General features: G+C 30.2%; 1 protein-coding gene and 1 non-coding gene across 3 annotated transcripts in view; one reads left to right on the forward strand and one right to left on the reverse strand.

Moving 5' to 3' along the window:
• Positions 1-27434, reverse strand: part of sprt (PDZ domain-containing protein sprite) — a 149926-nt gene that overhangs the window by 48481 nt on the left and 74011 nt on the right. For both annotated transcript variants that reach the window (XM_014428270.3, XM_014428271.3), the window contains exon 3: positions 26466-26565. In XM_014428270.3, coding sequence (XP_014283756.1) covers positions 26466-26565 — 100 coding nt within the window. The remainder of the gene's footprint in view (positions 1-26465; positions 26566-27434) is intronic.
• TRNAV-UAC (transfer RNA valine (anticodon UAC)) lies at positions 23383-23455 on the forward strand. The gene has a single exon. It is a non-coding gene; the product is annotated as a tRNA-Val (tRNA).

Genomic DNA, 27434 nt, shown 5'->3' on the forward strand with positions numbered 1-27434 from the left:
TAAAAAAAAAAAAAAAAAAAAAATAATGATAATAGATGCTTAAATTATTCTAAACTTTCTCCCTCGCCTGGGATCTCCTGTTATAAGTAGAGGTGGTTGTTATGGATCTGGATTTTTTTAAAGTGATTCTCATTCCTTAGTCCTCCATCAATTTTTTGTCAACTCTTAAAATAATAATGACAAAGGAATGAGAATTTCGGCTTCAACAGGTTGTTAGTTAGTGATAACTCAGATATTTTATACTAAGAAAAAAAAAAGTTCATTATACTAAGATCATCTATTTGTAAAAGATGAAATAATAAAATATTTGATACATACAAAAAGGTGTTTGACGATAAAATAATGAGATGTCTGAACGAATACGAAGTTACTTTCCTTAATACGGCTCTAAGATTACAGATTGTAAATCAATACACCGAAATCGGTAGGAAACACAAGGAAATTTTCCAGTGAATGAAGGGATTCTAGTTTTCCCAAGCTAGAAAAAGTAATGAACCTATTAGGTTTAGAATCAGGCCAGAAATTTCAACTTTGGCAAAGGAATGAGAATTGGATTGTATTGAAATAAAGAATTTTCCTTTCCAAAAAATAAAAAGTTTGAAAACTGAAGAAATATCATTAAGAAAAATCTAGCTTAGACGTTTCCATATTGTTATACAGTCTATTTAAATAAAAAAAATAAATAAAAAAAATACACGACTGCGGAGAGCCCAAATCGATGATTGGGTTGTTTATCATTTAAAAAAATAGTGTTCAGCGATTTCGAGATTTAAAAATGAGTGAAGCTGATTGATCCGAGAAAAAAATTGTGAGCTGTATTAGAAACGTTTGACACGAAAAGCTCATTTTAGTGAGAACCACGCATTAATATGTAATTGAATTACCATATTTTTAGTTACTTGAGCCCGATTAAAGACGTTTTCTGTGGGGTATCTGTTCAAAACGTTATTTTTTAAAACTATTTTACTTTTCGAATTTAATATTTAAAATTGCTCAGCTTCCAGTGGCTCATTATCAGTGACGCGGTAACAGTCCTGCAAGATGCGTCAAAAACTACGCTGATTTTGACTTTTCCGTCTTGTTCCTTAAGAACAGGATGGTGAGATAACTCCTGGAGGCACTAAGCGCATGTGGCTGAGGTCAAGATATTCGTTCATAAAGAGATGTTATTGCTCTTTTAACAATGGATTTTTGTTTAATTTATTTTCCAGATTATATAAGCGTTTTAGTGCTTGATCTTTTGGGTTTTGCAGGGAAGATATGTTTTCTTTTACGGGAAGAGATACCACATATCGGCCAGAGCTTAATCTGTAATGCGTTTTCTGATAATGTCTCTGCGCCACTCTTCAGAGGTTTTTTTTACTGCGTTAACTTCCTCAATGGTCCAAAACTTATCTAGTATTGCGTTGAGTTCTTCTCTTGACTGTATCAGGAACGAAGAAGATTTAGGAGACGTAGGAACAGACGTCATAGGGCCCGCGATGATGTATCCAAACAGCATAGGTAATAGCCTCGGAACTTGTTTGCCATTTGTGACAGATATGCAGTGATAGGGAGGCGCTGGGATTTCAAAGAGCTCTGCTCTACCCCTTACACGGGAGTGGGCTCAAGGATCCTCAGGTCGGTAGTGTAAATATTGTATATGAGTGCAAATGTGACTGGAGATTAATTTATTTTTTCATGTATATAGTTTTATTATGTTTATTTTCTTTAGCCTTCTGTTTGTATATATTTAGAGAGAGTTTTTATTCTTTTTTTTTTCATTTATTATTATTTTTATTTTATTTGATTTTAGTATGAATGTGATCAGTCATCACTATTACCTATTGCCCTACAACGTTGTGTCAGATTGTAATATCTATCAATAAATTAAGTTTTGAATAAAAACAAAAAAAATTAAAGCTCTCTACCTATGTTTACTTCCTAGTGTTCACATGAATCTCTGATTAAGAAATCTATGTGAGTACCGTTACCTCATTTAGATCTGAGGTTCCAGCTGATACGATAGCAATCGGTTTATAGCAATAGAGGCTAATATTAACGTAACGATCGTGACGACTGAGGCGGGAGAACTATTAACAGATGCTAATCTGCAGTGGATGAAACGGGATATTTCCTGCACGATTTAATATCAATTTAGAATACATTTAAATTTTAGCTAATGAAGTACGAATTCGGGTTTCGTACTTTTCTTCCTGGTTGTGTACACGCAATATGAAGTTGAAATCGTACTAAGGTTTTCTAATGAAAACAGAATAATCTTTAATCTATTTAGGAGAATCAATATGTGCAGATATTGCAAATGAAGAGTCAGTGGATCAATAATTTGCATTTTTAACTTTATATGAGCACTTTTTAATTAATATAATAATAAATAATAGAAAATAACCTGTTTCATCTGTTTAACATATGGCTTCTGGGTTAACGTCTTTACAGATTTTTTTTTAATTCCTTATTGTATATAGACTGTATACAACTACAACACATGGAGAATGTTGTGTTCAGTACTTAAGAAATATACGAGTTGTGATTTTGATTCATGCTCAACCACCCTTTGAAGGATCAGACACCCTCTTTCTATAACCTAGGTGTTTCTAAGAGGCTCCCGTCGTCATTGGCACTCGTGCAAGGAGAGGTTTTAGTCCAGTTACAATATCTCTGGAAATCCTCTCCACCTTTTAATTTATGGTTTTAATATTATTGCAATATTGTTATAATTAAATATTTTTTGTGTGAAGGCATTTTTGTAAAAACTTTGTTTTGTAGTTTTATTTATTTATGAATTAACTTAGGTATATTATATTATATCATAGCTTTGAATACTGTTTGTATACTATATTTTATATTATAAAATACCCTTGAATACTGTTTTTATATTATATTATAGCGTTGAATACTGTTAGTATATTATATTATAGTCTTGAATGCTGTTTGTATATTATAGTATAGCCTTGAATACTGTATATTATTAACTGCATATGATCTTCCAGTCTCATCAAAAGGTCCGATAAAAAGCCAATCTCTTAATAAATAGTGTTTACGAACTTTAGAAATGCTAAATACAAGTTTTGATTAAGGTAATGTCGTTGAAAAGTGATAAACATGCCTTATTAACTGGGACTGGGAGATAAATGAGGTCATTACCAGAAGTGTTTACTGTGTGAACTATTTCGAGACCGAGTTATTTATATAAGTTGACAGATTTAAAATACTTTTCGATTCAAATGTATATTTCAAAACATAACATTGACATTCTGATGCCTGAATCAATTACTAAGAATTCAAGGAACGTCATAATAAAAGAGGTCGTGAGAAGAAAAAAGTCAGTTATTTTACTGCAATTTTTTAATTACTTTAATGAGAACTACGTTTAATTATCACTCAAAATTTATGTCTATCAAATATCGTTAGGGGAGAATAAAAAAGGCGTATGTTTCAAAACGTTTAAAGAAATGATTACGGAGCACCGTATCGTTAAAACTATCTAAAACACTTGAAAATCTAACAGAATATAATTTAAAGTAGAGCAAATTTACTAAACTATGAGTCCTAACAGAGTAGGAATAGTATTTTTTCATTTTATTTGCTAAAATGAATTTGTTCCTAAATGTTCGGTCCTCGAAGGTAAACTTTATGAACTACTTCATATAGTACCTTAAACTATCCTTAATTTGATTGTTGACAGACATTTGTTCGTCTTATGGGCTCTGAGATATAGTTTTCAAAAATAAAAAAATTGTCTAAATACCTATAAATTAACATTTCATGAATTTATTTTGGGAAATATCATGAAAACTACTGTTTCTAGGAAGATAACTACTTTATAGCACATTAAACTAGCTTTATTTTGAGTGCTAATGATCATCAATACGTTTCATAGCTCTTGAGATAAAGATTTCCCACAATAAATTCACTAACTGCTGATTTTTCTGTATATATTTCATGAAATGCTTTTAAAAAAAGTATCTCGGGAACTAATGAGGATCATATTTAAGGAAATTTACACTAGTTTAAATGATGTTCTAATAGATTTTCTAGTTTTTTATGTAGTTCCTAAGATATGGAACTCCGAATGAAACTACCATACTTAGTATCCATAAATTTTGACTGGTAATTATACGTAGTTTTAATTAAAGTAATGAAATATTGGGGTAAAATAACTGACTTTTTTGCACAAGGCTCTTGTACTATTCCCAGAGAAGGATTATACTCTTACAGAAGATTAGAACTATCGGATGGAGAAGAGCATCCAGAAGTAACGGTCCTGGAGGACGTGCTAAAGAGACTGTGCTCCAGAGGAACAGTGGATCTATGGCTCAGTATTGTCAAAGTTGATCGTGCCTCCCTGCAGTCTATTTCTTTACTGACTGTTCGTGATCTTATCAAGATGACCTAGTGATTACAGCTCGTTTGTAGAGTAATTTATCACAGTATGATGAAATGGTGAAATATCACCACCAAGGTCGCCATCTCAAAACAAATGTCGTGACTGAAAAGATTATCGAATTGGAAATCACATACTGAATAGAACGATTACTATATTCACTCAATTTAAAAAATAAAATAAAATACCTGACCAAGGCAAGACAATTGGAAATCAATACTGAACACGTTTCCAGAGAATGGAACATTGGAGTCGGGAATCAGGCACTTCGGCACTATGATTGATTTATTTTAATATCATTATTATTTTTTAATGTATCATAAATATGCATTAATCCATTTAAAGGCAAAATCTGTCAAATAAAAGATGTGTGCAAAAAAACAAACAAAAAAAAAAAAAAACAGTTTCAAGTTGTTACGGAATAGATAGAAAATGTTTGGAAATTATTAAGAATAATTTATTGAGTTGCTCAAAATTGAAATATAGGAACCAACTTATCATTAGAACTTTTGTGCCTCGCTTTTACGGAATGTGGTAAGAATCTCAAAATATATTAGAAAATAATTAAGTATAAAGCATTAAAATTAATTACAAAAAAAGCTATTAAAAAATAAACTTGGTTACATTTTACTTACTTCGTGTTAAAAATCAGATACTCTATTATATCATTATTAAATAATAAAGAAATTATGAAAAATAAAATTTTCTTTCCCGCCCTTTATGAATTTTTATAATGGACAAAGAAAGTTATTTAGAATTCATTCATTTTTTCGGCTTTGGAATAAATATTCCAAAACACTATATTTTACCTCAATCTTAACAAATAACGGAGATACTCCTTGGAGTGTTGTAAATCTCTAATTGACTCCAATTTTGTCAAGGATGATAATGTGGAGTTCTTAGGATTATCGTGAGGTGACCTATGACTTGGTTAAAAATTAAAAAAAATTGGCCAAGCAGTCTGGAAGAAAAACGAATGAATGTATTTTTTAAACCTGATTTTTGAGTCCTACTTATCTTAAGACATAAAATCTCAAAGAAAAAGTTAAATTTCTTTTTCTTGGTTGATTAAAAACGTTCATTATAAAAAAAAGTAAACCAATTTGAAATTACTTTAAATATTGAACAAAACAGAGAGAATTTAATACAGAGTATAATAAATTTTTAAAGATAAACTTATTCACAACTGAACTCACAGGCTAGAATGTTTAGTTAAATAAAAATGGAAAAACAAGGTTACCGTGCATGCAAGCAATTATTATGAATCAAAGGAACACAGTATTCACTACACACCCGATGGACTCCGTGAAACGACTTTGAATTTTAAGAGAGGAAGGAAAAGTGTTTGTTTTGTTTTTAATTTTATTTCGAAAATACTGCAGACAGTCTACAATCTTTTGTCAAGGTCTTTCATCCAGGTATATTCTTATTGCTTAGTTATATTTAGATTTTTTTTTGGGATCCTATAGATCGACTGTTTTTGTAATAGTCAAATTCGGTGAAATTTTGCAATAAAAAAAAAAAAATTATTCGCAATTGATTATTATTTGTAGGTCTTGAGAATCAGTCAATAATACAACTTTATTCAGGCGAAGTTTGGCAACTTTATTGTTTGCATTGCCATGTCAATTGTTTATTACAGTGTGTTCGACGTTATGATCCATCCGACGCAAGGTTTGTGCCAGAACTGAAATTCAGCCTTGACTCAAAAAAAAAAAAAAAAAAGGTTTGATATAATGTCCCTAAAATACTTAAGAGTTCTGCGGATCATCGTAGGGTGACATGAATTCGGGTGCTACACTCAGAAAATATACAGAAAAGAAAGTCTCGAAGAAAAGCTGCTAAATAGATTTTTTTTTTGGCACTTTAAAAGGCAACACCTCAAATTTTGAGGAGGTCTTAGATTTGGTTCTGATTTATCACTAAGGCACAACATTGAAAATAATAAATAAAAAATCATAGATTATCCAAATACCATCTCTTACTCTCTACTTCTTTTTACATCTTATATTCCGCCTTCATCTCGCTATCGTTAATGGTACAACACTGCAAAATGTATATATGTATGTAGCTAGGAGGTAAATATAGATTATTTATTTTTATTATTTTTTGTAAAGGCTTAGGTACAGAATTTCATCATAATCTCCCTGCCGAGTGAATCTAAAGCACTAATGAAGTTTCCCTCTCTCAAAAAGGGCTATAACTTATTTCATAAGGAACAGTTAGCAAGACAATGTTATACTTATTTGTACTAAGTTTCATAAAATCGGCTGAATCGTTTTTAAATATTGGCTAGGAAAGTGTCCGTTAAGTGATTCTCCCCAACATGTAGTTAGCAGATGGAAACAATTGTAGCAATAAATCTGTCAAAGCATGCTTCTTAACGCGTTAGATTGTTTTATTAAATCCTTGAAAAAATAATTTTTCCTAGATTTTTTGCCTACGCTAAAAAAATAATTTAGTGCGCGCATCACAAAATTTTGACCTGCCACCCTTGTTTGGGATGAAATTAAACCTTTTACATTATTTTATTTTAGTTTATTATTAAGAATGACAATACTTCCCCATAATTTATTTCATATTTGGGGAGGTAATTCTGATCATAACAACCATAGGAAACAATAATTATAAATTAAATAAATCAAAAGGTATCCTTATTGAGTCTCAACATTCTTTATTATATCAATAGTCCAACGTTTCGGCCATCCATCCCGATTGACTTTTTATTACAATTTTGACCTTCAAATTTCAAGAAAGTTTATAAATAGTTTGTTTATATAATAGTGGAAAGTGTAGTTTTTAATCTAAAATTAAAGTTTTAAAAAATAATGAAGTTATAAAAAAATAGGGACTAGACATAAGCTTAGCTAAGATTATTAATAATTAATTTGATTTTCAATTAATTGACTTTTTCATAGGGCGAACTTGACTTGAATTTGATGATATGGGCAAAATAGCCTGTAAAGCATTTTTTAAATTTTGATGGGAGGTGTGAATTTATATTTAAGATATGGTATATTATTAATAATAATGTTGTTTTTAAAATTGTTACAAATGAATACATAATAAGCTGTAAAATGTTTTGATTGTCCTTGACGATAGCCGAATTGGCCGAAACGTTGGACTATTGATGAAATAAAGAATGTTGAGACTTAATAAGGATACCTTTTGATTGTTGTAATAGATAAATACCAGTCTCAAGAACTTGAATAAATTATATAAAATAATTATAAATTTTTTTCTATTATTTATTTGTTAAAATATTTATATTATATTATATTTATATTCATATTTTGTATTAAAAACAATTAAAAGTACTGGTTAAAGAAATATTGATTTTTTTTTTTGTTGCTATGAAAATTCCTTTTTATCTGTCTTGAGGTATGAGGAACGATTAAGAACTTCCTGCCCAGAACATAACAGTTTAACAATACATAAAAGATCCGTGTACTAAGGAATGCGATCTGAAGAGATCAGGCCTTTTCAGCTATTTCCGATACAATCTGTTTTGGCCGATTGTATGAACACCGTTTACTTTTTTACCGAATTATTTGATAGTTCTTATTTACCCATTTTTTATTATTACTAACAAGGAGGTTATTTCAAATAAACAAAATTAAATGTACCTTAAAGGATATTTTTTGAAGATTTAGTACTCAAGCCTTGCCAGACTATTTCCATGAAGATAACATCTACTAGATATTGATGATTACTTGATTGTAGATTGATAGATCAAGTTTAATAAAATATTTTAGAACCTTTTTTTTAGAAAATCGAAAAAACTGTGATGAATCGCTTTAATTAAGGGGTATGGTTAGTCATGTATCTCAAAAAAGTCGCTATAGCTTTCCAAGGAAATACCTTCCTTAAATATTTTTAAAATTTATTTATAGAAATTTACAACTGTATAAAAACAAATACAATAAGTAAATGATTCAGAACATATAATTTTTGAGGAATCACCCAATGGTGGTACTTCAATCATTGCTTTAAATTAGAAGATCCCTTGGCTATCTTCTTTTTAGACGCCTCAGAGGATTATTAAGGATTGTAAAATATAGGATATTAAGAACTAATGAGTTAGAATGGGTAAGGGTTTTGGAATGAAAGGAGGTATATCTTTTTCGGACCAAATCTGCAACGAATGCGATGTTGAGGTCTTTATAGATGAGTTTATTTCTGACGTATTAAGGAGCATCAAAGTTTTACAGAGGATTTTGGATTGTAAGAATTGGATATGGAAGGAATTTGATAGTTTCGTGTTGCCCCTTATTCTAAATAGGTCTGATTTTCATAGTGTACAGAAGTTTTTTGTCGTCATTGGGATTTTTTTTTTGATCCATGTATACCATATATCATTTCCCTGTAATATGTATGTATTTATTATACGCATATAGTTATAAAGGATAAGAAAATAAATAATATAAATGGAAAGTTTAGAGCGTTTGCTAAGTAGGTGTAGTATTCAGAATCCACGAGTAATTTCTTGTCGTTTCAGTCTAATATGGGGGAAATATTAGTACAAGAGCCAGGAAGAAAAAAAGGCATTTATCTCACCCCAATTTGTTATTACTTTAATGAAAACTATGTATAATTACTAGTCAAAATTGATGAGTCTGCAAAGTATAGGTAGGGGAAATAAAAATGGCGGCTGTTTTAAAACCTTAAAAAAACATTAATTTTTCAGTCGGAGCTCTATATCTTAAAACCTACCAACACCACTAGAAAATCTAAGAGAACATTATTTAAAGAGAAGTATATTTGCTGAAATATTAGCTCTAAAAGAGCTATTTTCGTCCAATAGTTCTCGAGATATAGCTTTTTAAAAAGCAAGATTTCTTACAAATCTACTGAAAGATTAGTAGTTAGTTAATTTATTTTGATAAATATATACCTCAGGAACTATGTGACGTACAGATGTCTATTAGCACTCAAATTAAAGCTAATTAAAATATCAAATTAAAATTTTTCAAAATAAATTCACTAACTACTGATCTCAGTACGTCCCAGTCTCAGTGATTTCAGTACGTCCCATACAACATTTTTATGAAATGTTGCTTTCTAAAACGATATATCTTGAAAACTATACAACGTAAATAACTCTATTAGGACTCATATTTTAGCAAATTTACACTTCTTTAAATGACGTTCTCTTAGGTTTTCTTGTGTTGTTCCTACTTTTTAAGATATAGAGCTTCGAATGAATTTTTTTTTTTTATCCCTTTGAAACAGGCATCATTTTTTATTCCCCCTTCCTATACTTGGCAGACTCATCAATTTTGACATAGTATTCATTAAGCTAATTAAAAATTGGGGTGATATAACTGCCTTTTTTCTCCTCTTGGGCTTTTGTACTATATGTTAATGGAGTTTCGTTCGAGTATGATTCTGACCAAACCACCTCCATGCACAACTGTTGGTCTAGTAACGGTACTTTCTTACAAAATACTGCAACCCTGACCCTTCGTGGGTTGTAGCGGTACAGATTTAAATTTAATTAGTAAGTGAAAGTATAAAAGTGTTCAGAGGATAATTGATTGGAGGGAGATAAATCTTCATTGGCTGGACAAGGTCATCTTTTGTTGGCTCTGTGATAAAAAACTTAACTTTTAATACTAAATCTTACATTATTTTATTTCATATTAAGGAGAAAACGAACGAACTTACTTTAAACCCTGGTGATATATTGGACCAAGTTTTTTACCTGATTATAGACAACTATTTAATATTCTCCGCCGAGGAAGATATGTGTGAGAAACAAGCGAGATATCGACTCAACATCAATGAACAGAACCCAAAGCCGTTCAGGACATTGTGGAATGGCCACGCCGATATGGCTCAAACCCCTTCGCAGTGGGCGGCGGAATGCCATTCCTGGCTCCACCGCATTCCGTCAGCTCCGATCCAAGCTATATCGCGTCCGAAGGTAATTGCCTTTCTGGGTGATAGGGAAATCCTTCCTGTATAGTCTTCGGTAATCAGGGATGTTACAGAATATCTTACTGGTGGAGGACAAATGAATGTGGAGTGGTACAGGTATATCTTGTTTGGTTCACTGTTTATTTATCGATGAAGGGAAATTATATCAAGACAATTATGCGTACTGTTTCCACCCTTTTATACTTCTTTAACTTGAAAGGGAGTTTTTACCTCTTCGTTTATTACAATGTTTAGTATTTTTAGCTGAAACCAGCATATCAACATTTCCATCCTTTTTTTTTTTTAATTCCGGCAAACTAAACTAATAATCTGGAAATTAAACATAAACTGAAATGAAATTATTTAATTTCTTCAAACAAAAATTATTTGTTTTAATGGGACATTGTCTGATTAGAAAACTAGAGCAAGGATACTAGCTTCTGAGTTAAATAAGATTCGTTGAATTTTAGTTGAGGTTCCTCCGACCGACCGTCACTGGATGAATGCTATTTGGTGGTAGTTCAATGACTATTCTGGAATATTGCTGGAAGAGAGAGTACGATGTTTTTATACACCATTCCTATCCCTTTGAGTAAAAGTTATGGGTATACGAGAAAAAGTCTATAAATGTTCTAGCTATTTATCGCGGAAAATCTACGCAAGATAACGTGAGACTACAGTGTCACTTTGTTCAGTGATATGTGAATGTTATCAAATTTCTTAGTTACAGAAAACGAGATCGTATCACAAGCTTGAAACCACGTGAATAGGCGCGGGATGGACTTAAAGGCTAGCTGCACACTGACAACTTTAATCAAGCTACTTTTTAATTACAAAAATTGAACACATTATTTCTTATTAGAACCAGCTTACAGGTGATTTTTTAGCAGCACATAAAAAATTCCAAAACGCTCGATTTTCCTAGTGATTCAATTGTTCCCAGAAAAATAGAACGCACATGTTCATGCCTGTCTCCACATAAATTGTGAATAAAAAGTTAGTTGCAATTTCTTCGCGTGCATATCGACATATCGCTAGACATAGAAGCAGCTAAATGAAGCCTACAAAAAAAAACAAAAAAACAAATATAAGGATAAAAAGTAAGAGTTGCCGTATAAATTGTTGATACTGATTTTAAGGAACGATTCAATTGCCCGTGGGCGCTTGGAACAACAGCAGGCATTCAACCAACTATTTTTTTTTTAATTATGGAGACTAAAAAGTTACCACTTTTAGGCTAGGATAAAAAAAAAAAAATAAAGCATCCCTTTAGATAACTTGCAGGATCTAAGATTTAGTGATGCCAATTAAACGTGTTAAACCTTATTAGAAGTAATCTAAGAAAGGTTTAATATTGAGCTTAGAATCAGAAAATTGAAAAATCAAGTTTTTTTTTTTTAAACAATTTAATTTGAACGTAAATATTTTTGTAGAAACAATGTTAGCCACAAACATAGTGAACCAACCACCTTTTGTCGGCTGAGGTTGTGTTAAAATTACTGGCGTGGGTCATATAGTCATTAATTTGAGTAGTAGTATGAAATCCGGTGAAAGCACATTAAAAAAAAAAATACTTTTTAAAAATATCGCATTAAAAATCCGAAAAAATCAATATCATCATGATTACACATGAGAATTACACAACTTATATTTTTAAGGCGCTCTCTTACAATATGTACCATGAAGCTCATAACTGAATCTTTGAATTTAGTATGAATAAATTTATTGTTCTGTATTTTCGGCATTCTTATTATGTGTCTTAACATATCAGTCCCATCATTTCAAAACGGATTATTCACTATTTGCTTTAATATAATAAATTGTTATATTGCTTTTTCAATGAGAAGATTTCAATGATATCGCAATCCATTTACTCACTCCTGAAGACTATATTTAACGGTTTCACGCCTCTCAGTTAAGTTTATTCACTCTAATGAATCAGGTAATAGGATTTTCGTAACGCATTACTTTTATATCATTTAGTATATTATTAAAAGTGAAACTGATTCAAGTGCAGGTTTGGAGATGGAAGGCTGTTATGGCTATTTTTTCAAAGAAAAACAAGAATAGACCCTTGAAAGAGAAAGCCTGAACAATTATGAGTTACATCTAATGTTCCCATACATCGGGAGAAAGTGCTCCTCTTCATCTCCGTAATACCGGTAAGATGGATTGCCTCGGTCACTCTTACGTCTAGCCGATCTATACCTTCTGTATAGTTGTGATCTAATCTTATACTGTCCATTTCTTATGCAACGAAAAAATCAATAATTGAATCAATCCGATAAATAAACGTTGATAAGAGTAAAAGAGGATTAAATTTTACACTTATCACTCCTTCCAATGTTGTATACAGCTTCCTATCACTATGAAAGTTAAGAGCATTTTAGAAATGTGTAAATCATTTATGGTGGAACATTCATGTATGACAACGTGAGACAACAGTGTAAACTTTGATGGTTGAATGTGAATGGTTTAGAAATTCGTATTCGTAGAGAGTGAGATAGTATAACTAATAAGCATGGGATTGACTTTAAGGCTAGCTGCACACTGATAATTTTAATCAAGCAATTTTTTAATCACCAAAATAGAAATGTTCCATTTTTCTAGAGGCTCAATTTTGCAGGAAAAATCGAGCAAACATGTTCATGCCTGTCTCCGCACAATGCAATGATAAAAAAAAATTATGCTGTTTTTAGTAGATTAAATTAGTTTAGTAAGTGTTGCATTCATAACTAGAAAATAAAATATTCCTGGGGACATTTGAATAGAAAGATTTAGAACATTAGTTTTCGGTGGTTTACAGTTCCATTCCATTATACATGGAGTGCTCTTGGAAATCAGGACGGAATCGAGTTAAATCTTATTCATGTATAATAAATCCTTGGTATCCTTCATAAGAGGAGAGTGGCAATGTATGGAAAATGTTTTCAGAAAATTCGGAGAAATATAACATTTCTACTGATTTTTAAAAAGTTTAGTCATCTAGACTGAATCGGTTGAGTTACTAAAACATTGGAGTATCAAATTTAGTAGTTATAATGATTAAATAAGATCTGTATGATACGTTTTTACACCATTGCAAAAGTGGCGTTACCCACATACCCTTATCAATCTAATATTGATTTTATTTTTGTTCTTACAGTGTTCTCTATTGGTATTGGATGTATTTTAAAACTCCGTTCCATGTATATTCCAATTATTCCAGGAGATAGAAGGAGACCTATCCAAATAATTGTGTTTTAACTCTGAATGAAATGCAGCTGTCTAAACCGTTATAAGTTAGGCCACTTTTGCTCTCATAGCATAATGTTAATTTACTTTCGTTGTAATCCCATCCATATTTGGGAGACGGGTATATTTTCGTGGAGCTTGATGTTTTAGTCCCAGTTTTTAATCTAATAAATTCTATCAATTTAAACAAAATGAATTAAATTTAATTTTAGTACGTACTTTATACTTAAAACCTATTTAAATGTTATTCAATAAGTACTAAAAAATAAATGCTAATAAATCTTAAATGAGCTAAGGACATTATCAAACAACAGAGACACAAACAAGCGAGTGATGTCTATGTAGATTTTATTAGAATGGTAGGCGGTTGGTACACGACGGCTGCCTCCAGGTTTTATTTACATGATGCTCAGTAAACAACATTGCGATTTACAATCAGCCTTTGTAAACAATATTGTTTGCAACAATCATCCTGATATATCGGTCAATAGGAAGCCGATTCAACAAGGATATTCTAACGTAGTTGACCAGTCTTTTTTCAGAATCAATTCAATTATCCGGTAGAGTATGTGTATTTAAGTATGTGTATCCACAAATACACTTATACACTATACTTATAGTATTTTATACTTATACAATCGGTGAAGATGAACTAAGTTGATGAAATTATTTGTGAATTTCTCTTTGAGAAGCATTCTGTCTTGTTGGAGGCAAGTGATAATAATTTAAATAAACGTGTTAAATTCACTGTTAAACTTCTTCGTACTATGTTCGCAGTTTATCATGGAATAGTTGAATGCACTTTATTTCAAACTTCGTTGTTGCTGTGTCAAAATCCTCTTCTCAGACTATAAATGTGAAAAGGAAGTTATTAATTGTAATCTAAGGATCAGACAAATTAAATATTTTTAAATAGTTGGTTAAAGATACGAAATCTTTGTATTCATGTACAAAATAAAAACAAAATTTTCAAAGTAGAAACTTTTCATTTGAGTTCTACGTTTTAAGCATTAATTTTATAACATTTCTGGGATCGTGCGTGCTAGTTCCATATTGATCAAATTAGGTTACATTCTATATTTTCAAGTACTAATGCATAAACGTATTTTTCACGACAGACCTATTTTTCAAAAACAGTTTGTCAGATTTGGAGGGAAATTGGGAATTATTGTGACAGTCTAGTAATTATTTTATCACGCATGCGCAAAAGTACATTTTTATTCTAAAAAGACAAATCAAATTTATTTATAAAAAAAAGTTAAAAGTTTAAATTATTTGAAAATAATACCAATTATGCATACGCATAATGCCGGTATTAAAACAAGCATCAAATTGCAAGAGAACATATTTTTTTAAAATTTGATCCTTGATTTAATGCATTATTCGAGAAAAAAAAATTATTAAATTTATAATGGATTATTAAATTTGATTATTTTAATAAATTATTTATTTATTTTAAAGTTTAACGGGAACTTTAAAATAAATAAATAAATGTATACTTATGTATTATAGTAATAATAATTGAGGCGACTCAACTGTATATAATTCGTCATATATCGCTGGAGCAAAGCAAAGTGCTAGATTTTGCTATCTTGCGTTTTTTGCATCTTAACCTAGTTTTCTGTTCTCCACGAAATACCAAAAATACTTAACAGAATGTAATATCACTAATTGAAAATACAAAATGACCAAATGATGTATATTAAAATTCGGAGAAACTGTTATCTTAAATTTTAAACCACGATTAAAGTACAATTACAAATATAGATTACGTATGAGACTTTTTTATTTTTTAAAAAATTATTATAACTATGAACCGACTAATTTTATGTTATAGACACTTATTTTGCAATAGGTGAGTTTATTAGTCCATTTAATAATAGAACGTATAATTATATGTCAAATTGTATAATATATAATATTCTAAAATGTTTCTATGATGCTCTTATATAACAGGGAGAGAATAAAGAAAATATAAGAAGAATTAATTTCACGCTGGTTTCATAAATCACGGACAATGGCCGTGAAACCTTGAGTAGCGCAATGATTGGAGTTTAATCATCGCTAAAAAGACCGGTCATAGCGACCTTCACTCACCAAAGTAGGATAGTATTCGGACAGATGACAAAAGGCTTCCTTGTAAGATTCCCACTTTTATTTTAGTACACCCTTCGTCCTTCTTATTCTTTATTTATAGGGCATGTTTCGTTATTTCGCAAGTGCCAGATCTTTATCGCTTCGTACCGAAAGTTGTTAACGTCGACGGGGGCGTATGACCCCAGCCTGAGTGACCTCTACCTCGCAATACGACTGGACGGCAATGCCTCTCACCCAACTAGGTCACGATAAGGCATAAACAAGAGCTGGCGTTTGTGACTTGGCGCTGATGCATTTCATTTTAATTTACAGTTTGTAGTGAGTCACTGCAGGAAATCAATTAAAATGTGCTAGAGACGGATTTCCAATAGAAATCGAACTACTTACTATTTGGGAAAGCGTGAAAATTTACCATGAATTCAAATATTTACAGAGCTCCAGGTTCGTAGAAAACAAACGGTGAAAATTCAAAGAGAAAGTGGTGTCGGATCTAACTCTAAATCCTAATAATCATGATTCTGGAATGAATGAGAAAATAATAATTTTAGTTTTAAAAAAAATAAATAAGAAGAACTATATTCTTCGTTCGATTAATGTGATTACATTGTACAGGTTTTATGAAAATTTACTGGGCTAAAGTTTTACAAAAACGTACTTCTCAGAGGTGGGTTTTCTCTTTATTGTTTAAAACATTTTATTATAGGAATTCATCACATTAATTCGATTCATTTTAAGCCTTTCGTTTGGTATATTTAGAATTTGAAAAGTGTTTACTTTGAGGTAAAAGATAATTACAAGATTTCTTCGAGTAGTCTCGACTCTGGTCTCATAGACATTTAATTGTTGGGGAAATTTACTCACTTGAGAGGTATCTGAATAAAATATTAGAAGTTATACTTCATCTATAGATGAATAGGCCATTCCATGTCTCCTCAACACAGCTTTTTAACCTGTCAGGATGACAAGTCGAAAATTTCTTGCAAAATCTGCACAAGTTTTTATTAATGGTGATATTCTAGCCTTTATTAGCTCTTACTGAAATCACGGATTACGTTATTCGTATCAAATGTTAATCTAGGGATTCCATCTTTTTCCTACTTCTTCTAGAATGGTTATGCCATTTTTCTACTTCTATTAAATGGGTTAACGCAGCCAAATAAGTTAGGAACTACTATGGTAGAATGTGGCCTATCATGGAAAGTGATTCCAGAGAAGGCTGGAATTAATTGTCTAAATGTAATTGAGAAAATATGGTTTAAAAGACAATAGGTAACAAATAAGTTAATAATAATTTATCTACTACTATATTTAATTTTTTTTTTCAAATTTTGATTTCTTGAATGCTTGTTGAGGAAATATGGTGTTCATGGTTTGTCGTTACTCTTATTTTTAATTTCTAATAATCTAGTTTTAATTATTTTGAGCGGTATATGTATTATAAGTCATAAATGGCCAAAATAGGTTAAATTTTGAATTCGACTCTTAGAAATGTAACGGCCCTCTATAGATAGCTCCTTTTCTTTACTCTGAAAACCTTTTTGTAACCTCTTCTATTTTTTCAGCCTCCATAAAAATTAACTAAATTAGATAAAACTTTTCATGAAATTTTGCAAAAGTATCTAGTAGAACTTCTACTGTAGTATTCATTGTTATTTAAGAAAATTTAACATGATGTTTTCAGTAGTTTAAAAAGTCAAATTAGCATTGATAATTATAATTAGCATAGAAGATAATTAAAGTTGGCTAGTTAAGAAATCGTGGACCGAGTTTTTAAGTTAAAAATAAAACAATATTATAATAAACTTTAATAATTTTTGTGAAACGCTATTAGTTACTAGTAACTTGTATACCGAGATTAATATATATGGCTGTTTGTGTTAAAGAAATATACTTATGACATGCCGTAGCATGGTTTTGATAGTAAAAAAAAATGTTTTATTCTGTATTCGACGACTTACAAAGGTAATAGTGTATTCGGTTTCTTTCTCTGGTGGGGTCCTCTTGTGGACTATTCTAAAGTTACGCTGCTAGTTGAAAAATAACCACAGTATATGGTACTATCTATAGAATACGTCTAATGCTAAATTAAGAAAAGGATACCATGGATGGCCAAGTGTGTTGAGCCACTAAGCATTCTGTCAGGAGCGAAGCTGGTTCGAATCCGCCTTGGTCGGGTTGACTTTTGTATCGTGGTTGACCATTAAAATAAATCTAGATTTTCCTATACTGATTAGAATAGATTGGTATCCTTTAGAATGGCGGGCCTTTCCTGCTTTAATTTTAAACCCTAATTAAAAAAATATTTCTTAGTTTATGTCTCTATCAAAGCAAAGCAGAACTGCATAAGGGAAAAACAGAATATTCATACCAATAATTCTTTCGTATTCTTTGCCTATTTTTTTTAGTTTAAGTTTTAATCTTTCAGTTAACTATCTATTAAAAGATTATATTACTAAAAATGGCGTGTGGTGAAAATAAAATGAAGAATTCAACTTCAAAAAATTAATATAAACAGATTCATCCCGAAGTAAACAAATCTACAGGAGAAAGATTTTCAAGGCTGAAAATGAAGGCTAAAAATTCAAATAATTATTACAACGATAGATATTAAAGCATTTATAAAATATGATGATTGTGAAAAAAAAATCGAAATATAATTAAATGTAAGAGAGGAATCAAGGACGAACATTTTCAAGAATAACGCAAAATCAAGTCTATAGGCTGTTCATTCATGTTTTACCCTCGAAGGACATTTCAGCAGGCGGGGAGGAAGGGAGTGGTAGATATTAAATGAGAGCTTTATATTGAATATTAAATAAATACTATTGATATGGTGCTATAATAATAAAAAATAGTTATGAATTACAAGGCCTACCTCTTGTACCACGATGCCTCTCCCCATTGCTGCCAAGACCAGACTGGAACTCACAGCTGTTGGGTGAGAGTGTGTGAACAAACCGCCTGGTTCACACGTTACCTCGGGAGGATTATGTCCGATTTGGAAATAATTTCACTTACATGTAAGAGAAACTTACATTGCATTTGAATAAACAGGAAGAAAAAAAATGGAAAACTGGATGTGAATAAATCAGGTATTTCAAGTTGTTACTTGTTAATTATCACCAACGATTTTTATTTATTTGTAAGAATGGAACAAAGTATGGTTAAAAGTTTAAAGGTCAATATTTTAGAAATTTAAAATAACTGAAGTATAGGATCTTTGATTTCTTAAAGTGAAACGTATACATAATATTAAATTTATTTCTAAACGGTACCTAGGTTATGACGGTTAGAGGTGTAGTCAGAAAAAAGCAAAACAGAAAAAATACATTTATATCGTTTCATATTTGTAGACGTTTTGGGCTATTTACTGGTGTGAATATATGAGAAAAACAAATTAAATGGAATAAAAATAATTTTGATATTTCAATAATTTCTTTAATTTAAGGAAAATTTTTAAATATTTTAACAATTTCAATAGTTGAAGTTTTCCCATTTATATTTTAATTAATTTTTCACTGATCCATTGTGGATTAGACACATGACAACAATCAATTTCTGTTGTATCAAACATTTTATCGTTATCCCGGAAATTTATGATTTTTGAGATTATTTTCGGGAACGTTTCGTAGGGATATTTATTCGCGTTTCAGGTAATTTCACCAATCAAGTTGGCCACAAAGTAAGAAAAACAACTGCGTACGATTAAACAATCAAATAATTCAATTATTTTTTATGATCCTGCTTTATTCTGTTATAAGACGGTTGTTATTTCATAGTACATAACGGTTTCGGACATAGATCACGAGTCTAACACCCGGCTCTAGGTAGGTAGTAAACATTTTTAGGACAGTCATAAATTAGTCGTTGTGAAAGAGGTAATAGTGTTACGACCAATACCTTGAGGGTTTCTATTGTGCGAATATTTAATTTATTTAAATCTAGAAGTCCTTCATTTTAATGGTCACACAAGTCACGAATATGTAAAAAAACCAAAAAAAAACCTTCCTCATTTTATGAATTGTATTCCTGCCCTGTGTATTATATTGCAACATAAATTTATATCTCACGTCGAGTCAGATTGTTGTATGAGTTTTTATGTTTACTGTGCAGATTTGAAAATGGTGAGTTATAAATAAGCCCTGATAAATATAAAACAAGATATCGTCAAATTAAGTAGATAGTAGATTGCACTAATGGAAGATAAAATATAATATTATTGAGGTAAGAACTATACAAAATAAATAAATATAAAAAGAAAGGTCAGAAAATTGTATGATTGAGCTGAATAAGTGATGAGAAACTGAAAAATTACCTGCGGACGGACAGTAGAATATTAGAAAAGGCAGAAGGTCAGTAATATAATACCATTAGCTATAAGGAGTTTTTAAAAAAGGGATTTATGAATGTTTTAAAAAATTTTCTATTCGGGAGTAAGTAAGGGATCAGTTGTCTTGGTTAGTTTTGTGATTAAAAGGAAAAGATTCTAATCGTGCATAAATATTTTGGGGGAGGAGTCGTTTGTCATAGTTAGTGACGGTGGCCAGAATGGAAGTATTGTGGAATACAAATGAGTAGTTTAATGATAAGGAATGTTCGGATAATTTGGAAGCAGTAAACTTACGAAGAAAGAGATAGAAAATTTGTATTCTCCTCATATGAAAACTTCGGTGTAACTGAATAACTATAAACACCTCATTAAGGTTCAAAACTGTTCTAAGGAACTCCAGTTGGGAACCAATGTTCTAGAAACATCTAGAAAGAATTCTCAAAATCAGAAAAAAAGTTACATGTTTATCCTACAATACGACCATTTTTGAGAAAAGCCTCTTGAATTGTGCGTAAATTTATTATTTTTTTTAAGATATTAAATTTGTATTGTTGATTTCTTGAGTTATGAAGTAGGAGTACGCGAAGTGAGTGTTGAAGTTCCCCACTTAATTTTTATAAAAGTATTTTTATTTTAATTCTATAAATTTGCGACACTTATTACCTTGGTTCATTTATCAATATTTTACCAAGAACATCATGAGTTGTTGACATGTTTTTAAAATTATTTTTATTATTTCACAAGTTATTAATCTGAAAAAAAAAATCAGATTTCGGAGGATTCAACAAAGTGCTTGAGTGAATTGCAAATACTAAAATATAATCCTTCTATAAATCGTTAACCTGGAGTTCCTAACTCTTTAGGAACATTTCAGGAATTGCACATTTCCGCATTGTCAATCCCTATCTGCTAAATTTTATTTCATATTTATGCCTTCCAGTTATCCGGTGAACTGGAACACGTCCTAATAAGGCCATGACCTCCAGATCAGAGATATCCATATTCCTACATAACGCGGTGAATTAAGATTCCCGGATCATGTTATCAATAAGCAACCAAAAAACTATGATTGGTGCAGATACTGTTGTATATGCGGAAGGAATACTTAAATAGACTGATGAGTATTACATATACAATATCCAATTAACCTTTAGTAGTAGCCTAGAAGGAAGGTATTCTTCAAGGACGAAGGAACCATAGACCACCGACTTTAAATCATGGAGTACATCCGTCGGTGAAAGGAGCCCCAGGCCCTATATAAATCTGAAGAAGAGATTTATCTGGATAGCCCCTGCCTGGAATACATGCATAATACAACTAAGAAGGAAAATATGTTCTGAGCAAATGCGCTCGGCTAATGAAATATATTGCACCTTTATGATTTATCGTAGAGGTAACGCATTATAGCATTGATTATAGAGTCTTATTTATAATGGTCACGTCTTTATCTTCAACAATTATCCTTTCTGCGGCTAATGCTTCCTCCTTCCAATATCTAGTCACTCTTATCTTATTTATATTGCAACTCTTTCAAGCACAATGATTCTAAGAACATGACTGCCATCAAGGTTCTTTGAATAACAATGAGGATTTGATAAATCGCATTTTACTTTGTAATAGAAAATATAAACAATACCAATGTTCGCGAATTCTATAGAAACTAATTGAATTAAAAAAAATATTTCTTATACATAATAATTTTTATTACGCGACCTACCTAAAATTATGTTTTGGACAAAATTTTGGGTGTGAGAATTTTCAATTTATTTTTTTGAAATATTTCAAAATCGAAGGTAAGCTACCAAAACCGCATATCTCTATATTTTTAATGTTGTGGTGGTGGTTTTTATGGCCCTGGATTTTAGTAGAAAAGCCTGTCCCTTTGGCTTGCAATTAATTTTTTCTAGCTTTTAAAGTAATGAGAATTTGAGCTTGAATAGGTGAGAACTCTGTTATCTTTGATAGAAAAAAAGAAACTAATAAACTTTGTATGAGGAGAAGATGGTTGGGGGTGCGGTCAAAATATAACAAAAATAAATTGAAATAACTTATTCTAGCCTTTATCAGGGTTAGGAACAAAGAACAAGATACCAATAAATACAAAAAAGAAAATATAAACAGAATGACATAAAGTAAATAATGACAGTACAGAATGAATGGTAATTGAATAAGGAAGTAAAAATAACATAATTAGGGAAATAATATACAAATTTGAAGTTATATAATACAGAGGAATATAAATATGTTTGTTTATTAATAATTTAAAAATTAAAATTATGGAAAGAAAAAATAAAACTTTGTCCATAATATTAATAGATTTATCCATTAGAATAAGATGAAATAATAACATATATGGACAAATGTTTACAAAATGGTGTTCATAGGCGACAAAGAAATGAAGCTAATTTTTAATTCGGAGCTCCATATACTAAAACTACTTACAACGCTACTTAAAGGAGTAAATAAGTTACAACGAGCCTTAAAAGAGCTATTTACGCCTAATAGTTTCCAAAATATACCCTTTTTTTTTAAAGCAACATTTCATTAAAAATGTAATTATATAATGAGGTATAGTAAAAAAAATCTTCAATTTATAACTTTATTTAATTGGTCTCATTTAACAAAATAACCATAACAAAATTTCGGGACCATCGTCTGGCATACTGCAATTCACTACAACCAATATCAAATTATGCAACCACCATATCAATAATTCAAAAATTAAATACGTGTAAATCAATTATCTTATCATTACCATTTCGATTTTGATACATTATATTTTCTCCTTATTTAGTCCGTCCACTTTATTAAATCACAATATCAATATACATTGCTGTAAAAAATATTAGAAATTCAAATTACATGTTTTAAATAAGCAGAATCTTTTTTTAAAAACTTCATTTTTACAACGATAACGTTATAGACTTCGGCGGAAAATAATGTCGACAGTTCTAGTATATAAGTCTCAAAATTTAAACCAAATAACTTTTAATGATTTCATCAGTAATATATGTAACTCTTCAGTTACAGAGGAGAAATTTGGATTATTATGGGATAAAACCTGGTTTCGTTGAAAAATCTTATCTTCACAAAGCTTTGAGATTGGAAGATGAAATGGTGGCTCTGGACTATATTTTTGGTCGACTCACATCTTTTAATTTCTAGCATTTCCTCCTAAAACATCCTGTATATAAACTGAAATAGCTGTCACTAATTGATTGTAGTGATTTCTTAAAATTAATAAAAAAAAGAAAATGTATCATTTAAACAGTTAAATAGGTAATTATATTATAATTAAGTTTTAATTGTTTTGTTTACAGATATTATCAAACAAATAAATAACATTAAATAAAAAATGAAATAATCGATATATGGTAAGATGCTAATAATCCTATTTCTGTCCACCTCTCTTTCAACCGGTTCCGTGGTGTAGTGGTTATCACATCTGCTTTACACGCAGAAGGTCGCCAGTTCGATCCTGGCCGGAATCACTTTTTTATTATCTTATGTTGAAATATTTTTTTTATTCATTATTATTTTTATTTAGTATTATATTATTTTTTATGCTTTTATTTATACATTTTTGAAATTATTTATTTTGTTTTTAAATATATTCTTGATGCAGTTTTTCTCTATACTCTGATTAAATGTCTTTAGTATTACACACTACTGAAATTTATTCCAGTTAAACTAAGATTACTAGAATAAACACTATTTCAAAATGTGTACACACTATTACTACTTATTCCTTATTTTAAAAATCTATTACGTGACCGTAGTACCAAAACTAAGTTTTTTCATATTTAAATTTGCTTGAGCGAATCAAAAAATTTCCTTTACTACTTTATTTAAGATAAAATATAGACACGATTTTTTGGGTAATTTATCCAAATAAAAAATTCTGGTGCTGTGCGTGTATCACTCAACTTTCACTTACCATCCTTCTTACATTTACAGGTTTTTTGTTGATTGGTGCGCTCGTGTTCGAGTTATTGAATGACCGAGGAAGGTGAAAATTATTAATAACAACTTTTTATTTTTATGTTGCTATAAAAATTCGTATTTCAGGGTTTCTCGAGATAGGAATAACGAATATATATTCTGTTTCTGCCAAGATTACAACAGTTTAAGAAAAGATAACAAAGCCGTAATGATCGGAAAATGTAATGATGGGAAAGATTATACAGACTTGGATTTTTCCGTTCGGATCTGATTCCTCTATTATTCCTTTAGTTATAAATAAAATTCTTTAATATTAATTATTGACTGATCATTATTTCTAACAATGAGATCTTTTTTTTTTTATTATGTAAACCTAATTAACGGTATTTTAGAAGATTTTTTTTTTAAATTCGGCATTTATTCTCTGTTATGATTATTATTATTTCAATCAGGGTAAGGCCTACACTGTTTGACAAAAAAGTAGTGCACACTGAGATTTACGCAATTTTAATATTGAATATTTTTTTTTATGGGGTAAGAATAAATACAGCATAACTTTTTTTTAAAAAATAATTATAAATATTATTTAATTAAATATAATTATACCTATGTTCTTTCATTGATATAATGATGGTCAAAATTCACTTCCTAAATTATGTTACTTAAAAACTGAGCTTCATATAAGGTGAGTTTAGTAGCTAATAGAATTTCCTTCTCTGTCTACCACCATCGGTGATCTATTCATTGACAAACAGAGATTTTTAAATTGAATTATTCAGTTTTTTTTAGTTAATGTTATAATTTTCTTTGACAGTTCCTCGTCACTTTGAAAAGTAAACTGCCTTTGAGAGGTGTTGCCTGTAGTTTTCAATAGGTTTTAGGTCTGGTGGACATCATGGCCACTCCAAAGCATTAATTTCCCGAAAATCAGCTTTAGATTTCGAAACGCATAGTGAGGGTCATTGTCATATAAACAATAATTATATATTCCCATAAAATACTTCAGTTCCCAAACTTCTCTATATAACTGTTGAGTTAGCTCTGCTCGTGCACTCTGTCTTTGGATTTTCCATGTTATCCTCACCTCCGCAATCTAGTTATAGAATTTTTCCAACCTATCTTCTTCTTTTTCGCCATCCCATAATCCATTTTAAATATTTTCCGTTCTGAAGAAAAGAGAATTTCGTATTTTCTTCTAGCTTCCCGGTAGCTCATTCCCCGGACCTCCTAATATTTCATTCTTGTGATAATGTCTTTGGAGTATATTTTTCCGAAACGAAATCTGGTCACACAATGACCCATTTAGGAATCATATAGGTGTGTACTGTTATTTGTCCGTAAATATTATACAAGGATTAGTGGTGTAGTCAATTTTCAACAGTCATGTTGTCCACTTGTTTACATTATTGTGCATCTTAATAAATAAGAAAGCGGTTTGCACTTTTTTTTTTTGGTCGAGTAGTGTGTCTGGCATAAAGGAACACTTAATTGCTCCTTTATGCTGATTTATCCAGTAATAAAAATCGTTCGCATTGTTATATTAGAAAATCGAAAAAAAAAAATCGATTATATAAAATGGGACTTCCGGCTGGTCAATTTCAATGAAAAAATTGCTGTCTCACCTCAGGTATATACTCCCCTTAAATATGTAATTTAAATTTCGTACGGCTTTCCTTATATGAGCTAGGCTGTTCGAACGGGCACGCCATTTTACAACACTTTCCCTTACTATATATATATTCCATATATAGTCTTAGTAGTATTATTAAAAATTTCTACTTCTACAGGTGAGGGTGTAAATATAAAGTGAAAGAAAAAGAGAGATTATAGATTTATAAATATACATATTTAAAATTAGAATAAAAACTAATTCAAACTGTATATAAAAAAAAATTCAACATGAGGGAAGCTTATGTAAACTTTTAAAAATATATTTTAACTATTAAAAAAAATATTAATTAATTTAATATAAATTAAACTACCGGTTTATATTCTCTTGAGCGTATTTCAGAAGACCCGCTAGAACCCGATTTTTTTTCTCTTATTTTTACAGGTATCCGTTAAAAGTTTAATAAAAGCTTAACGGGTATCTGTAGGAACGTCCTTTAAGGAAGAAAACCTCAGTTTATTTTACGCTTTCTAATTTCTATACAATTTTTTTAGATAATAAGGTTTTGTTTTTTTAAATAATTAGCAAAAGAGCATTTTCTAATTCTTAAAATTAAATTAATTGTTACATTATTCATTAGATATTATACTTATTATTATAGAGTGGAATAATAATAAATATAAACGAAATGGCTTTGGAATGTGATATTGAGAACCAATTTAGTTCCAGTTCCGTACCCTGCGGTACGACCTTGTACCCGAAAGGATAAAGTTCACACTGTTCTCTAATAGCACATTATAGTGGCTTTAGGCTGATTTAAAAAAGATAAATATATTCTTAACTGAATTGTCAGTACTAATAGTTTAAAAAACAAAGACATTAATGCATAATTTGAAGTATTTAGGTTACGACGAATGGTTTTATGAGGGTGGTTGAAATTTAATGCTTACCAAAGAGATGGATCTGTTATTTGCGAGGTTACCAGTACTCTCCTTCCGAGATTCTTCCTCGTAGTAGTCAGAATACACGGCGCTCTTCTTAGAAGAAGACCTGAAAACAGAAGGACTTATTAAAGAAAACACAAAATAAAAAAGTTGAAGACAATGTTTGTATGGTCAAGCCGAAGTACTACTACACAGTCTTGGGTTAACATTATACTTCTATATAATTAGAAAAAGATTCCAAAAAACAAAGCTTTAAATTCTCAGAAAGTAATATCAAAAAAATATTGTTGTCTCTATTTTTTAAATTTTTCTGAGTTTTTTTTCTCTTTACTTAATATTCCCATTAAATTATGTACTTAGAATTTTTAATGAGTGAATAGCAATGCTATATCATGTTACGCAGGCTTCGGCCTCAACTGACGACGGCCTGGGACTTTCATAAGTAAATTGCTCTTTATGGATTTAGTTTCCGCTTTGTGAATAATCAATAATTCACTAAAATTTATTGTTAACGTAATAGTAGTTAATTATACTTAAATTATGATAAAATAAAAATAATGTGCTATTTAAAAACTATTTGAATTAATTATTAAGCTATAATTTTTTTATTCGATTTTTATTATTTTTGTATAAATAGTTTTATGATTTTCTAACTTAAATTTAATTATTCTATTATTTATTCATTTTTTAGTACATTTTTATAAAATATAATAGCGTTACCGACTATTGATATACTGTATTTTTTTATAATTATCATAATTTTTTTTTTTTATTCCAATCAAATACCTGAGCCCCGAAAGTCGAATGTTAATATAATATTAATCAATAATTCGTAAACTTTAAGGTTAAAAACTCCATCTGATTCATATATTCACATTAAAAAACTGAAAAATTCATTTTACACTGTTTTCAAGAGAGTGAAAAATCAGTTTATTGAAAAAGATGTCCTGCCCCAGTTTAAATATTATATATATA

Source organism: Halyomorpha halys, unplaced genomic scaffold (genome assembly GCF_000696795.3).
Source record: "Halyomorpha halys isolate HHAL.00 unplaced genomic scaffold, Hhal_1.1 Scaffold708.1, whole genome shotgun sequence".
NCBI lineage: Eukaryota > Metazoa > Arthropoda > Insecta > Hemiptera > Pentatomidae > Halyomorpha > Halyomorpha halys.